The sequence below is a fragment of the Poeciliopsis prolifica genome, unplaced genomic scaffold (assembly GCF_027474105.1).
Source record: "Poeciliopsis prolifica strain line A6 unplaced genomic scaffold, Auburn_PproV2 SCAFFOLD017, whole genome shotgun sequence".
NCBI classification, from domain to species: domain Eukaryota; kingdom Metazoa; phylum Chordata; class Actinopteri; order Cyprinodontiformes; family Poeciliidae; genus Poeciliopsis; species Poeciliopsis prolifica.
This window is the reverse complement of record NW_026562392.1, coordinates 7,877,179-7,894,304: the sequence shown is the minus strand read 5'-3', so window position 1 is coordinate 7,894,304 and position 17,126 is coordinate 7,877,179. Positions and strand designations below refer to the sequence as shown.

Sequence of the window (17,126 nt, the reverse complement as noted above, 5' to 3'; positions counted from 1 at the left end):
AAAACTTTAAAGGATAAGCTTGATTTGTCTGATTGTGCACTTTAAAGAACTGAGGAGTAGCTGACATTTTTTCTCATTTATATTTCAGTCTTGTCAGAAAAGAGATTTTTAGTTTTTGCTTCTTGAATTATTGCTTACAAATCTGGGTTTTTCATAACATTGAATTAACACAATTTTAGTGTTTTTAGTCTTTAATGTGCATCATTCATATGATTAAATACACACTTTAGTTAAAATGTCCAGAGTCCATTCAACTAGGGATCAGAGGACTGTGATGCCATACAGCATCCATCTGTGTTGATGTCTGTTCTAGTTTACGGACCCTGACATGTCATAATATCAAATGATGTATCTCGTTACGTCAACCTCAAAGGTTATTAGTTAAATGGCAGGCCTGGTTATGGCATGTCAGCTGGGGGAAATTATTTTTCAGTTGCTCCCCAGTTTGCTCAGTAGAATTTATGGATAGTGTGGTGTAACAGGACCATTTGTTCTCTGTACTTTTAATATCATGTCTTTATGTGTATTTATAGTCATTTTATAACTTTTATAACCAGCTTTTGAACTTTTGTTTCAAAGTTAAAGGAGTTAGTCATTATCTAAGTCATGTAAAAGAAGACTTAACGATTGCAGAGTGAGGCAGTCTCTCACTTTGCAAACTACTGATTGAAGAGGGAAAATAATCAACTCAAATTTTGATATGATCTAACATGCAGCCCTGTTTCAGTCAGATAATGAACAGTGTAGTAAATTCGTGGCTCGTTCAGCCTTGCAATATGCTTTTTTTTTTCAGCTTAAATTGAAACAATGGGATATAAATTGAATGCAAATCTGTACACTATGACTCAAGGAAGGTATCCTGGGCTTTCAGGATGCGTGACATTAATTTTCAACATTGGTTTTGAAGCATGTTGACAGGATGTTTACCCACCTGCCTTATGGCTATAGTATCTCTCCAACTATGTTTCAGAAACAAAACATTTTTTTCCTGAATCAGTTGGAAGCACTAGAAAAGAAGTTCACTGGTGCCAAAACCAACAGGCAACACTTCCTCTGCACGTTCTTATCCATATCCGTCCTTATTTTATAGCCCTTGTTTTGGTTGGATAGTGCTACAGCTGAAAACAGCAGGTGCTCTGGGTCCTGTAGATCCATCTGTATTTTACATTCTCCAGTAGGTTTCTTTAGGATACAGTTTGTCTCTGTGTACTGATGTACAGTACAATGACCTCCAAAAATATTTAAATCCCTCAATTTTTTTGACATTTTGCATCAGAAAAATCCCAAACTTTGACTGAACTGGAATAAAAGATGCAAGATTTTCAAACATCTTGAGTAAACATCATCTCATTGAGCAATGTTAAGACTATCTTCTTAAAATTGAAAGCAAACCTGTGAGGATGTGGCTTTCCATGCTAGCAAGCTGGCAAAGAGAGCATCAGTCAGAGCTAATGGTAAATACGGAGTGGCTGTTGAGATCCACATCTCAGGTGGATTACTCTCTGGATCTGACAACTTTATTTGTTTGAAAGATAAAGAAAAAGTGACAAGAAAGAAAAAAGTTTTAAGTTTCAGTCATACAAAAGTGTCTGAGTTTGAATGTACTGTCAAACTCAATCAAAAGTTTGATGGTCCATTTCCCTTTTGTTTTTATACACATTTTCTCAGACAAATGTATTGCCACAGCATTACCCCTATGCCATTATTTTAGTGTCGATGTGAGAAATATCTAATCTTTCAAGAAACCACCTGTAACAGGTGAATGAGAAGAGTTTGGGGGGGCTTTGTGTGTTACCAGCCGCTAAACCCGAACCCTCTTGTTGTGCTCGGTTATTGTGAAGCTGAATTCTGTAATGCGTTGGAAAAAGAAGTCTAGGGTTCATTACAAGAAAACAGTATGCGCTTTCTTTTCTTGTGCATAGCCCTTGACGGTTGAGAGAGGACGAGGAAGGGGCCGGGATTAGAGGAACCTGGCCCCTCCTGCGTAGGACAAATTCTCTTTGGACGTGAAGCTGTCCAAACATGCTATGTATGAAGTCATTCAGTGAAGATTGGACAAATGAATGAAACGCGTGAATGTTTGTGTCTGGTTCAAAGCAACTGAGGCTTAATTTTTTATTTGAGCATTTCTGGGACTGTAATCATAATTAGAGTTTTGTCTAAATTTGATTTTTTTTCTTTTTTTTTTTAAACAGAATGTTTTTGCGTTGGAAGAGTTATTGACTATATTTGACTTTTCAATAAATGACAAAGATTATGCTTTCTGTGTTTTACAGATTTTGTTACTTTTAAATTAAATTACTGCTTCAGTCGCCTCTCTCCTGTAATTTCATCCAGTCTGCAAATAAATGTAATTATCTTTCCTTGCTGATGAAAGGAAAGGGGTAAGAAAACTTGAAATATCAGTGGGTTAGTAGAACAGGTTGGACAACAATAAAACTGGATCAGCCGTGTGTCTCCTGATCCATTTCTCCACCCTTTGCCCCCACCCTCGTTCCTCACTGACACACATTGTTAAAACCTTTTTACATGGAACGTCTTTCATCTTACACTCACAACCCTACATCTTCATCATAACAGTGACACTGAAACGCACAGCAGCTGTCTTCTTGCCTGCTGCTTTGAGGGGTGTTTATGACAGTGGAGTCTGTCATGTTTGGCTTCTATTTTTACCTTGACATGTACACGCATTTGCACAAACTCGTGCAATTGTGAGTAAGCTCCTGCATGTAGACCAGCCCAAGCACACACAAATAAAATGTCTAATAAGTATGCAAACTAAGATTTGCATTCCACAATAGTGCTGTAATGTTGCTCTGTTAAAAATACCCTTATCTGCAACTGATGAATGGTAGGTTGGCCAGGTTTAAGCATCCATTTTTATGAAATAAAACACTTTTATTTAATATATAAACTATTGAGTTTTTTTGTTTTTTGTTTTTTTAATTAAAAAAATCTCATTCTAAAGCCAAAGGAATACAAATGGCTGGTATTTTCTTAACATAGCTAGTGTTTATATTTTCTCTTATTTGTTCTTCACATTAATGTAAAGATTGTCTCTGAGGTTTCTCTTTGAAGCATCATAGTTCTGCATGTTTTGTTTTTTTTTTCTTACTGAAACTAAACAGAGCATCTTTGTGGGGAAGTCAGTTTAAGATCAAAAATAAAAATCTGTAAATTCTGATCTTAGCAACTAAACTTTTAGCACATAAAAAATGACTTGGAACTTGCAGTGAATTTTTTTTAAGGCTAAAGATTGCCTTGTAAATGTGGTTTAATATAGCTTGAAGCCTTATCTCTGATTCCCTACTCATAAGTGCATGCTGCATTCCCAGTCATGGCGCCATAAGCTCAAAAGAGCAACACGCATTTAATGCTGTTTAACAATCCTATCTATGCCGTTCACCTCAAGCCAAGAGTATCATTATGATTATAAATGAGATCCAACTACTTGTCAGATGAACCCCTGGAAGTATTCCTTTCATGACTCTGGCTTCACTGCAGTCCCATATTTTTATTCTGTAGAGAAAACAATCACCCAAACTCGTATAGATGCATAAATACACTCATGTACACCCAGACAGACATGCACACAAACAACACATGGGCCTTCTCACGCATACACATCCATCTTCCACGGCAAGTCAATCATCCATTGCAGCTCTACTTTGGCCCATCTCCATGTATATATGAATACTGGGGTAGGAGAAAAACAGGAGAGCCTTGAAGAAAAGGACAGCTATTTGGAACGAGGAGGGGACATTCGAGTTTCTATAGAATGCCATGCCCCGGGTTCACTGAGTTCATGTGTGAACCCTGTGTGCCTGCAGAAAGACAAGGTGGCCTGATCTCTTTCATGCCCTGATGAATGATGCAACCCTGTGTGCAACTCTGGGCATGTTGTCTGTTGAGTTTCAGAGAGAACAAAAAATAGAAGGCAAGAGTTACTTGGAAATTTAAAATCTATTCTATCGTAGCCTGTCTTATCATAATAATGAATCTTTTAGCACTGACCTCATGTAGAAAGAGAATGGCTTCGTCTCCCTGTGGAGTAAATTAGTTCATTTGTAACTCATTTTGTCAGACTCAGAACTTTTTTCTTTCTCGCTTTCTGTTTTTTTATCCACTAACTACATTTCCACTTGCTTTCACATAGAACAAACCCATCCCAAACTTTTTATAGCTTATATAAATATATAAGCTTGAGGGTCCTGCGCAGTATCTTGGTTGTGCCAAAGATTGCACATTTCTGGACTGAGATGTCTGATGTTGTTCCTGGGATCTGTTGTAGCCATTGCTCCAGTTTGGGGGTTACTGCCCCGAGGGCCCCGATGACCACAGGCACCACTGTGGTCTTCACCTTCCAGGCCCTCTCCAGTTCTTCCCTGAGGCCCTGGTATTTCTCCAGTTTCTCGTGCTCCTTTTTCCTTATGTTGCAATCACTTGGTATTGCTACATCTACCACAACGGCTTTCCTCTGTTGTTTATCCACTACGACAATGTCTGGTTGGTTCGCCATTACCATCTGGAAGTCCCACAGGATCTTAGCTCTGATGTTCTCCACCACCTTTGGGGGGTTTTCACATGTTGATCTCGGGGTTTCCAGTCCATATTCAGCACAGATGTTTCTGTACAATATGCCTGCCACTTGGTTATGTCGCTCCATGTACGCTTTCCCTGCTAGTATCTTGAACCCTGCTGTTATGTGCTGGACTGTCCTTGCACAACCTACACCTTGGGTCTTGTCTGGTGTGGTAGATCTGGGCCTCTATTGCTCTGGTGTTTAGGGCCTGTTCCTGGGCGGCCAGGATGAGGGGCTCTGTGCTGTCCTTGAGTCCAGCTTTTTTCACCCATTGGTAGGATTTACTAATATCAGCCTCTTTGGTTATTTGCTGGTGGTACATCCCATGTAGAGGCTTGTCCTCCCATGATGGTATCTCTGGCACTTCAACCTCCGTTCCCTGTTGTCTGAGACATTCACTGAGCACATTGGCTGTAATATCATTTTAAACTCAGGATTATTGATGTATGGCATGTAATGAATCCGGACAAGGTTGTCATTTGAATAAAAGAAAACATACCTTTCTAATTTTTAAACAACATTCGCTTTTCAGATTAAACTTAATATCTCAGTTAAAAGCTCATACTGGTGTTCTGTTACAAGACCACAGCATAATTTTAAATGAATTGCTGGGAGACCTTAAATGTCTTGAATTGAAGAGGAATGTTGACACACTAATGGCTAAAAGACTCAGGCCTCTGCCAGCACTCCACTCAATTTGATTACTTGGCTGTAAAATTGTTTCAGTCCTGACGGGCTGAATTTACTAAATGATTAATGCTCAAACCAGACACATACACAGTGACTTGCAAAACTATTAATTTATCCTGAAATCGTTCTACATTTTTCAATTACAGTGACAGAACTTGATTTATTTTACTGGAATTTTATGTTGGGTGTAGTAATTTAGTGTTTTACAAAATTCAGTACAACCACCTACCTTCAGGACGAATATGTAAGCAGAGTCCCGTTGTATGTAAATTAACTGTACCTGAACTACAGCTGTCCTTAAAAGACAGCTGTAGTTCAGAGGTTTGTTAGAGAACAGTAGTAAACATAAACCATTAACACTGTCAACTCTCCCAGCATGTATGAACAATGTTACTTGAAAAGGCCAAGATTATACATTAAATGTAAAACTTCAATCAGCTAAAGTTTCAATAGAGTCCACCTATGCATAATTTGATGTTAGAATAAATAGAAGAGTATCATTAAGACATTTTGGCCTACATGCAAAATGCTGTGTCATATGCTAACATTGCACATCAAACTGAATGCAAAATCTTCATGGGGGAAATATGGTGGTGGAATCAAAATGCATCATGAGTTGCTTCTTTTCAGTGGAGGCGGTTGGTGGAGACTTCCTTCAAAAGTCTTGGAGTTGAAATCACAACATAAAATGAAGTTATGATCGTCATTTTTCTCCATTATTATGGTTCACAGTTCTGTCTGTCTCATAAAATCCCATGGAATACATCGTTTTTGGTGGTCTTATACAAAATGTGAAAAATTACCATATGAATACTGTCAGAAGACTCTGTATGAAGAAGGTTTTTGCATAAGGTATCTTGCATTACCTTTTTTTTCTTTTTTTGCTCTTTTATGTTAGGAGGGCCCTAGTTCAGAAGGCCAAAGGAAGAGAAAGGCTCCACCTCCTCCACCCACACCTTCCCCCAGCGCTCTGGACTCTGATGATCCTTCAGCAACTGTTGTTTCCGTTTCCAATCTCCGCAGCATTGAAATTCCCACCCCAGTCCCCCGTACCAGAACACCACAATCGCCCACGTTCTCTGATGACTCTGTGGTCATGCAGACAGCAGAAGTTTCTCATGGTGAAAAGGCACCAAAACCTCCGCCCGTGCGCGATGCCACCCCACCCCGAAGTTCTCCGTCCCCCAGCAGCAGCACCACAGACAGCCTGGTTGTTCAGGATTCCAGCTCTGAGCTTAGCCGCAGCCTTGACGACTCAGATGTTGACCTTGACCAGGCCGGTTCCCGCTGCAGCACCAGTAGCACGGCCAGTGGGCCTGTGCAGGTCCAGCTTTCAATAAAAAAATCCAACATGACAGCCACCCAACAAAAAGTAGAGAAAAGTTCTGACAGCAATTCCAGGTCAGACTCTGAATCGGCGCTGAATCTCACACTGGATGAAGTGGAGAACAACAGACACAGCGGAATGGGTAAATATCTTTTATGACTCTAAATTGCTCTCAGAAAAACAATAGAAATCCTAATCAAAGTGTTATTCTTGAACTCCTGTTAAACTGTAAATTCAAGATTTATTTGAAGAACAAAGATAACAAATTTCAGGTAGCGCTCACTTAACTTTGGAGAGTCGTGGCAAGAACACTGTGAGGCAGTCACAAGTCACCAGTTGAAGTTTTCTACCTGTCTGCCCTGCAGAACTGAGCTGTCACATTGTAGAAACATCTGACTCTTTTCCTGTCAGAGAGGTGACGTATATACCCAGCTAAGAGAAAGGAGACTTGTATGCCTGCGTGTGTTTGATAACTACTTGTGAAACTTTTTTCTTTTTTTTTTTTTTAATCGCAGTTCTTGACACAATGGAGTCCTTGTCTCGAATTCAGGCTTATCAATCTCTCAAGCTTTGTCTGTCTCTGCCTTCTTTTTCTTTCTCTGTCTTTCTTTTATATGCATGCAATCACTCAGCATTTCAAAGACGTGGCAGATTTGCATGTAGATAAATCTGTCAGATTTATATTTCCTGACCTTTAGATGATCTTTTATTGACTTCTACGTAACCCAGAATATGCTCAGTGGCAGAGTGAGACTGCAGCGGAGGGTTGGCGTGTCTGACAGGGGCAAAGATGAGAGATGCACGGGCCTCAAAACGGATGAGAAGAGGTGAGAGTGCCAAAAGCGTAGAGAGGAGAGCGTGGGAAGGTTTTGACAGAAATGGTGGGGTAACGAGGCAGAAAAACCGAGGCTGGCAGAGTTTTAAGGAAGAAGAGGGCTGCTGGAAAGGAAGATGAAAGCAGATGTAAGGTTGAAGTATGAGATGACTAGTTTATAAGTGAATGAATGAGAGGTAGTCAAGATAATTACTGAATCCATATACGGTATTACATTGCCAAAGTTGTCTTTTCTAATTATATTTATCGAAAAAAAGATAAATATTTTTTTTCTTTTGTTGTAATGACATCTATAAAGCTATATTTCTTATGATGATGATCAAATAGCACTTAAGAGGAGCAGCACCAGTAACACATCTTAGTGGCCAACAGCAGGACAACTTGCCTTGTACTCCTACTACACAAATGTACAGCAGATTTGGAAATCAGATGGTGTCTTCGGTCCACCATTCTGCATGTAGTCTTAATGCTAACTTGGTAACCAACATGTTGGCCATGTGATGACTTGGATAGTCACCACATTTTATTTGGGTTTTTACTCAATATAACCATTGTTTTAGGAAACGGGCACATAGCCTTGGAATTTGTTCTTTTACTTGCCATGCAGCTGAATTCAGGGATGTTGTTCAAGAAATGATCAAAAATAACACCTGTCTCATACTTGCATTTTTATGTGCTGAATTTGTACTTTCAACTGCAAACAATACATCCCATTATCCGAGGGTCTGAACATAAGTTGAATGTAGTTGCTTCCTGCAAGTTTGTACTGAATCGTGCTAATCTATTGGTTCTGCAGGCTGGTCTCCTTCTCTCAGCACACCATGTTTCATGTGTCCTCTCTATGATATGTCATAAAAAAAATCAAGTTTATTGAAATTGTCTGCCATCTTTAAATCTGGCCCAGTTATTTGATCTGCTGTTTGCTGGTAACACATAGTGCACATTTTAGCAAGTGTATTTTTCTTTCACTAAACTAGCTGCTGCATGTTTTTAACTTCCTTGGTGTCACTTTTCTTAAACCTGTTTATCCTCTGTTAACCGTCGGTACCCAAGATAGATTTACCCTGTTATGAAATCCCACAGGAGTAATACTTGCATTTCTACTGGGGCTGTATTTTCGTTCCACTCCTTGGACAAAGCACAATCATGACTTGTGTGTCTCCTTGGCACTGGGCTCTCAAACAGTGACTGCAGAGTTCACAAGATGCCATAGGAGCAGCAAAACAGGAGTGAGGCTCACTTAAACGAGCCATTGCAAAGCAAATTTAATGTCTGAAAGTTGGCTGCGTTTTGCGAAGCGAACTGACACACCTGATTCGTATCTCGTTCTTGTGCAACGGCAACGTGGTGCCAATCTTATATCTCTGTCAGTAAGAGCAAATTAAATACATGCAGCACACGCGCAGTGACAGTGCTAGAAAGCTGAAAACATAAATTAATCTAATAAGAACAATTTTACCTAGAGGCCAGAAAAGTTTCCCTTTCAAATCATTTAATCTTCACAAGCTCGAGGGTAGGAATAATAATACATCATGTTAAAACTAGTCTCTCATTGAAGTGTCCCTTTGGTGTACGCATTATTATACATGTCTCAGTGATTGTCTTCATTAACTCATATGGTGATCACATTATTATGCTGTCATACATCAACTCACACCAAGTTATAACAAAGCGCCCTGTCACAGCTCTGTTATGCTTCCAAAGATTAGGTTTTTACCGCTCAGTTAATCCTGCCTGTCAGCTTATTTTTCTTTTAGTGAAATGCTTGTGGTTTCTTCCCTCAATTTACTAAAATAAACATACTTTTGTTGTGGAAATTTTAAATGGGAGATAATTATGCCAAGCAAAATTTCTCAACCTTCCTATCGTTAGGCTTCTAGATATAAATATCTATCAAACTGTATCATATGCATTATTTTTATTTTTTTTTTCCAACTTCTATTATTTGGTTACTGCAACACAAACATTTGAAAATGTGCAAAATTGCAGAACCCCAAACTGACCGTAGCCCTAACCCTAATCCTCCCCTCCTGTTCAGTAAGAATAGATAATAGAGGAGGGACTGGCTGTTCTTTGTTTCTCACTTGGATAAGCTGACTATTAAAAGATTCCTCATCTTGCAAGTGTGGCCATGAGCAGGCCCCATCCTCAAAAGTATAGTGCTACAAAAAAAGACAGTTTAACCAGTGGACTACTACCCAAACGTTGTCTTTAAAACAAGTTTATATCCACCCATCAGTCCCCATGTTTCTTTCATTGTTCCTCTCCCTTCTTGTCTTATTTCAGGCGCCATGTTTACTGTAGTACCCATGGAGAAACATCACCCATAAATTAATTATTAACTTTGGAAAAATGTGGTAAAATGGGTTTTAAAAGGTCCTCCAACTTCATATATTTGATTGTGGATAAGTATGGAATTTTGACTTTGAGAAATGGGCTGTAACCTCGTAATATGAGAGCTAAAACAGCCTGCCTTAACCTCTAGATTATCTGTTCCTTCGTGTACTCTTCCCCTCCTCCAGTTGTGCTTACAAACTGCATGACCCCACAGGATCACATGGAAGTGGAAGAAGCAGTTCCCCTGCGTGGGATCCGCATGGATTGTTGCCATCCTCTCTTTGTAGTTCTGTTTTATTTTTCCTAGAAGCTGCTCTCCTGAGATACAAATGGACGTCTCTGTCTGAATTTTTATCCATCTCGTTTACACGTGTGTAAATACTGTATGTCCTAATGCACTTTCCATTTCTCACTCCCCATGAGTGAGTGATGCTGTGTTCCCACAAGGTCAAGATACTCCATATCTATGATTGTCAATCTCAAAGCCATGTTGGTCCTTCAGGGTCTGCTATGTCCAGTTAAGGTCAACACCAATCAGTTGAAGTGCCTTTAATGTTTGTTGCTGTGTGCATTTATTCAGTAACACAGAGTATATGAAATGCATAATGGAGGAGATTGCTGAGTGATGCTGAGCCACCATCTGTTACTGTACATGTCCTCAGCCTTACTGTGGCAGATGACTAAAATAGAATTTTCTATTCAATTTCCTTCTTCGCCGTTTTGTTGTTTCTGTACAATCTCTATTAATGTTTGATGCTTTCATCTCTAATCTGATCTGTTCTGTCCTTTGCTCCCTGCCCCACTCCCTCTTTGTAGTGTACTGCTGTGGACCTGTGCGTCTGCGTCCCAAACTCTCCTGAAGTCTTTCTCTGGCTCAGTTCTTTCTTCACCTTGGCAAACCTCTGTCATCAGCTCATTTTTTATGTTTAAAGCCTGCCTTATTTCTGTTGGACTTTCTATTACATCTTTTGTAAGCTGTCCCATATTGTTAGTTGAAAGCTATAGTTTCATATCTACAGCTTGTTAGCATTTCAAAGGAGGTTTTTGATGTTGTCTTAAAGAAATATGTATAATACATAATTTGCATGGTTTTACATTTCTTTTGACTCTGTATGAGTTCAGAGCATGTTGTGAGTGGACTCAGAATGTGGTTTGAGGAGAGTGAGGCAAAGCTATCTGATACTGCAGATATGTGATAGCTACAGATCAATAGGTGGGCAGTTTGTCTTTGAGTACTTAGTGTAATGCATTGCTTTAGAAATATAAAACTTGAGGAAATGCTTTACTTGGGCCTGGTATCAGAGGTTGTAATCTATGTGAAGCATGTTGGTTTTTTTATTTTGTTCTTGTTATTGATATAGGTTTTCGATTTAATAAGAGAATAGATTTTTTTTAGTTCTATATAATTCAAGAGTTAAATGTAGCGAGTTGTAGAAAAATTGACCATAAGAAAAAGCATGTGCTAAATGTTCTTTAATAGTGGTGAATCTGAATCTAATAGCAAATTGAGTTAAGCAATAGTAAAAAGTTTATCTCTGACACTTTTAATAGACAAATATCACACTCTGTAGTCAAATAAAAAAATCAAATACCAAACTACACTGTCACTGGAAATTCATCCCAAAGACTTGGCGACCCTGACTGCAAAGATTGTTCCTAATCTAACCTAAAAGCAAAGTGCCTGATGTTAGCTAACTTTTTTGAGTAATTCAGATGCCTTTACTGAACAGTGGCAAAAAAAAAAAAGTCATATTTCAGTGTTGGTGCCAGTCAGGAAGCTGTTTTTTTGACTATTTTTATAAGAACATCTTCTTCAATATCTCCTCCAAAAAGGTTTTGATTTGAAAAGATGCATAGCACAGTTGTCAACGACATGTCAGTGCCTCAGTTTTTTTGTTTTTGTTTGTTTGTTTGTTTTTATTTTTCTTATTCAAAAGTCGGATATAAAAATAACTTTTTGAGTTGTGCTGTGAATCTGACATTTTGGTTGGAAATAAAAAGAATCCAGCCTTAAGCAAAGATCCCTAGGAATTATGTTTACAGCTATGAGAGTATTCAGTTTGCTTTATAGTTTGTTTTTCCAGATAACCTTTTATTGTTTAAACTTATCTTATTGAAAGCAGTACTTGTTGTGAAGTGTGACTACAATTTCTAGTTGTGCTCTGTTATGTTGCATGCATCTCATGTATCGGACTCTATCTTATTTGAATTTTTGAGGTATGTTGCAAATTTTAAAAGGATGTCTAATTACGAGGTCAGTAGAAATATGGCAATGAACTTATGTTTTGCCTTTGAAACATATTTTGTAATTAAACAACAGAAAATTGAACCACAACAGTTTTATTTTAACTTGGCTTCATGCATGGACAGCCATGGTCAGGTCCTGACTAATAGCACGTGTGTGTGTATAGTTAGTTGACAGCTTGAGAGTGAAGACGTGTTTGGTTTATCTTTAACAGATGCATGTACTCAAGGTCCTTTCTGAGCTGAAGATTTGAGAACGCTGTGTGTCTGTTTACTTGTGTGTAAGCATAAATGGTAGAGTGTATGCGTGCGTGTGTGTGTGTGTTACCCTCTGTGTGAACGTGTGCAGATTGTGGCTGTAACTGGCATGATTCAGCAGTTGCTGGGAAGGAGCTGGGAGGACAGCCCTGTGAGTCATCACCACATCTCCTGGAACTGACTGTTCTCTGCTCAACATTCGGACAAGGCCTAGAGCTTACACTCCTAATACACACATTAAAATACTCAAGGTCACGTTATCCTTTTTCTTTTCTTTTTTTTTTCCATCACAGTGCATGTCCAGAGTGATGCTTTACTCTCACTTACATCAGTGATAAAAACAAGGTCACTCACTGTTGAAGGCATTTCAACAGGCGTAACTACGGAAGGCCTGACAAACAGAACGTTTATTTTTTTATTAACTTGGCCGACAGTTCAATGAGATCAGTGACACTCTAAATACATTTCCCAGAACCCACAGAACTGACCAGAACTGAATGAGTGTACTGAAGAGATGAGAGGGCATGAGGCAATTCCACCCTTTCCCTTAAACCAAAAAGAGTTAAGGACTATGTTAAAAATGGAATTAAAAGGATTTGTTTACAGTAAGTCAATCTGCACATTATATAAAATATTTTATTAAACCACAAAGGGCTGTGCCCCAAGCATGTTTAGCATATTTATCATATGCTCTCTGGTTTGCATGCATGTGTGAGTGGTGTCAGGATAAATGTTAAAACTTATTCCAGTAACCACTTCTTCAGAACCTCTCATTTTCTTTCTCTTTTTTTTTTTTTTTTTTCCTTTTTGCACAAAAACACTCTTGCCTTTCTCATCCTTTTGGGTTATGGGTTATATTTCTGAATGTGAGAGATACATAAGGAATGAGAATTATTGGCATTGTTTTTGTGTATAAATGTTTTCTTAACAAAAGCGTGCCCTGGAAAGTCTTCTCCCTCTCTATTTAACCTTGGCTAACGCTTCAAAATTGTGCTTTAACATTCTGTATTCATACAAATAATCTCTACCTATTATCCTCCAGGTTGGCTTCATTCCAAAAAGGCATCATCCATTGTCCAGAAACAAGAAACCACAGCGCCTGAGGCTGAAACTCTTTCTCTAGGCAGCAGCGTTGGCAGCAGCCTTCCTGACCAAAGTTATACACCTTCTGAAGGTGCGGCAGAGGGCGAGGACTCTGGCATCGTCAGTTCCCCGTCTGATACCCAGATGACTTCTCCGGATGGGAGTTTATCAGCTGATGGAAAGACTGGTGACACAGGAGATAGAGTACTCATTATGGAGGCTTCAAGTGACAATGATGAAGAAAATACCTCTTGGGGAGAAAAACACAGGTAAACAGAAAGTTATGAAAAGCTCAGCTTGAGATTTCTCTGATTATTTTAGGACGTTTTAAACAGTTACTTTGGTTTAAATGGTTATTTAATGTGATTATACAAGAAAATAATTCAAATATTTTTAAAATCTTGTATGAAAACGTGTAGAGTGGTTTTACTGGAACTTGGAGGAGTGCAGGAGGGAAAACAGAAAACAGTAAAGATTGGTTAAAATCAAAGGCATTATACTGAGTTCAATTTTAGTCATTCCATCATCATTCCTTTATTGTTCCTAATTGCTGTGCAGCACATTAGGGAAAAGAAAGTCATTCTTACATAACCCTATACCATACGTACATGAGAGATAAATGCGCATCGGGTCATTTGAAATTAAGAATTGTTGCAACTGTAGAGACAAATAATTTTTTTTAAGTCTATTTGTTCTACATCCTGGGGAAAAGATACCTGCATCGAGAAGGAAACAACCGACAGGAAGTCCTTATTCAGAGGGTGTTTCTGTTGCTCCAATATCTGTTCTGGTTTTAGAATCAACCCAGTCTTGTACATTTGAATTCGGTCCCTCAGATCTATTGTAACAATTTTAGAACTCTATAGTCAATAATCTATCTCTGCCTCTGACAGTTAAAAGTCCAAATCGGCAGGCAATGTTAGATCAATAAAATAAGAATATTCAGTCTGAAATCACCCAAATTGAAACTATTGTAGTTGCAAAATACTAGCACCCAAGAAAAGAACCATAAACTTTTATGTATTTCACATGTTCAAACATTACAGGAATATATTCACAAATATAGTGCTAATAATGCATTTGCTGACAAAATTACAAACGTATGTTTGTAAAAATAGTTCTTGTACCTTATTCATGCTAACTCCAACTTTCTGTGCTAAAAGGACTGAGCTTCTTCTTCTGAATTTGAATGTAACTAATGTGAACATTGTTGCCACCTGCTGGCACAAAATCTTAGAGACGGGGTAGAGATTTTTATAACCAGTAAAATATGCCTCAATGTAGTTGTGACCTGGATAGGAAAACATGTCATCTGAAGACTTTAAACAGAACCTAATTTCAAAAATCTTTATACCTTTTATGTGGATGGAGAATAAGAAAAAGAGGTGTAAAAGTAGGGACCGGGGTTAAAATCGTATGCTTTGTAATTTTAGAAGAAGCATTTACTGTAAATAGCACAGTTGAATAATTAACAATAACACTGTGTAGGAGGAATTCCCCAATGTGAGCCAGCTAATCTATAATACTGTAAAAATAATACCGCTTGAAATAATTTCCATGGCTTGTCTGACACCTGCACTTTAAGATTGTAAGTGGTCCATTTTGGCCATCTTGTTTCCAGAATTTTACTACAGTAAGTTTTATAACCAGGCACAGCTCCATTATATTGTACTTGAGTTGTGTCCAAAGCTGGCTTGCTCAGCTGGGCTTTCATGCTAGGCTTTCATGGTTATGGTTTTAGGCCCTTGTTCAAAGGTCCTTGGAAGGAAAATTCTCCTCCAGATGTGTTGATTTTTCAACTTGTTGTGAAATATTTGTATGGTACTATGCCCAGACGAAGGATATTGGAATGATGCTCTCAAACAACCAAAAAAAAAAAAAAATCCAGAGTCTGGCTTAATGCTGCTGGCTTCTTGGTATTCCAGGAAAGCATTATAGCACTGTTTTCTCAGAATCACTGAGGAACAGAGGATTCAGTCCAAGTCTCCTAAAAGATAAATTTTATTTGGTTTGGCCTTCATTTTGCAATTTGTTATGGCTAATATGGCACTAATTTAGGAGAACGCTCTTTTGAACCTAAAAGAAAAATTGATGAAGTTAATAAACTGCATATTTGAATCCAACAAACTTAAAAAAAAATCCTATTGAACCTTGAAAGAGACATAAAATACAAGATTTTTCTTTCTCTTGTACCTGAACTATACTGACCCTTTTTACATTTTAGGGCTACATCAGTAACAGGAAGTGCGGTGAATGAACTGCATCAAAGAGGAAGCCATAACATGAGCTCAGTAGTCCAATTAAAAGCCATGAAGTGTTGTTTTCCCTGCTGTATTGTAGTGCTGTATTCTGCTATCCTTCATGTGTTATGCGATACTCGTCATGTGTCATATTACAGGTGTCTTGTGTATTTTACATATGCACTCATTTTTTGGCACAGTGTCAGAAGCCTTCATCCAGAATCAGTCAACAGCTTTGAAGATGATTCTGAGCTCACAATCCAGCTTCATCAGACTTTGGCAGATTTGGAAGCAGATCTTGCAGGTGAGAGACGGGACATCACAAAGCCACAGTGCAGCTATGTGACCTTACAAAAGTAGTGGTGTTTTTTTTTTTTTTTTTTTGTTATAGTCTCATACTTCAGTGTATTTTTATTGGCTTCATAGTTGTCAAATGGGGTGAACATTACTCATTTTCAAACACTGCTTACTAATTTCGATGCCACCCTGAGTTGGTATTTCCTGACATAACAGCTGTAAAATTTGGAGAGTATGTCTCGTATATAGCTTCATAAATCCTTGTTTTATTTTTTTATTTATTTTTTCAAAATAAATTCAAGTCGTCTTTTTTTTTTTATTTCAATTTCTAATTTGATTTAGGTTGGGACCTTGACTGAATTATTCTTACATGTAAATCTGCTTTGATCAAAAATAATTGTACTTTGTATATCTAGGTGTTTTATTCTATTAGAAAGTTAACCTCCACCCCAGGCTTAAATCTTAGGTCAGATATCAAACACTGACTAGCTTCCCTGCCCCTGCTTAAATAAATATGGTGCTATGCCCCAGTATCACAATGGGGTGTAGCCAAAACTAACAGATAAGCTCTGTTAGTTTTTTACTAGGCATAGTGAACTGCATTGACTAGGCCAGAACTTTACTCATGACCTCTCTGGTGTGATCATTGGCCTTTATGACTATTTATTCACTGAGATTACCCAACAAACCTGTTGAGAGGGAAAAAAAAAATAATTAGCAGACATTTGCATCATTGAATAATAAGACAACTTGAGAAGAAAGTTGCTTGCACTGGGAGTAAATGGGTGTGAATACAAATGCACACATAGTTCAAGGGGTAGGTGTACTTTTGCAAGAAACTGTTTATGCCATTCATGTTGAGCTAAGAGATTAGCCATATCCAGAAATGACATTTCTCAATCAAGAATGTTTTCTTTAAATAGTTTTCCAAGGACAAATCTGGTGAGCACATGCTCTGATGTACAACTGTTCTCTTTTTCAGAACATGAAGTAATCATCTCTGCCAAAGATGGCCTTGATACCAAGTCCACAGACAGCAGCGATGTTCCCGTGTCTGTAGTGGACATGGATGTGCCAGTCACAGCCATAGATGAGGTACTGGAGGAGTTTGAATTTGTTGAAAAGCATAAAGTGAAACCACCAAAAAAGACTGAATCAACTGACAGCAAAGGTAGTTCAAAAACAAAGGACCAGCATCTAAAGTAACCATTTTATGTTCTCTCAAATTGTTAA

The 17,126-nt window shown here is 38.3% G+C and overlaps 1 protein-coding gene across 4 annotated transcripts in view; it reads left to right on the top strand.

The window, feature by feature from the left end:
• Positions 1-17,126, top strand: part of cobl (cordon-bleu WH2 repeat protein) — a 50,858-nt gene that overhangs the window by 28,018 nt on the left and 5,714 nt on the right. For all 4 annotated transcript variants that reach the window (XM_055041935.1, XM_055041936.1, XM_055041933.1 and 1 more), the window contains 4 exons: positions 6,171-6,741; positions 13,316-13,625; positions 15,797-15,900; positions 16,876-17,064. In XM_055041935.1, coding sequence (XP_054897910.1) covers positions 6,171-6,741; positions 13,316-13,625; positions 15,797-15,900; positions 16,876-17,064 — 1,174 coding nt within the window. The remainder of the gene's footprint in view (positions 1-6,170; positions 6,742-13,315; positions 13,626-15,796; positions 15,901-16,875; positions 17,065-17,126) is intronic.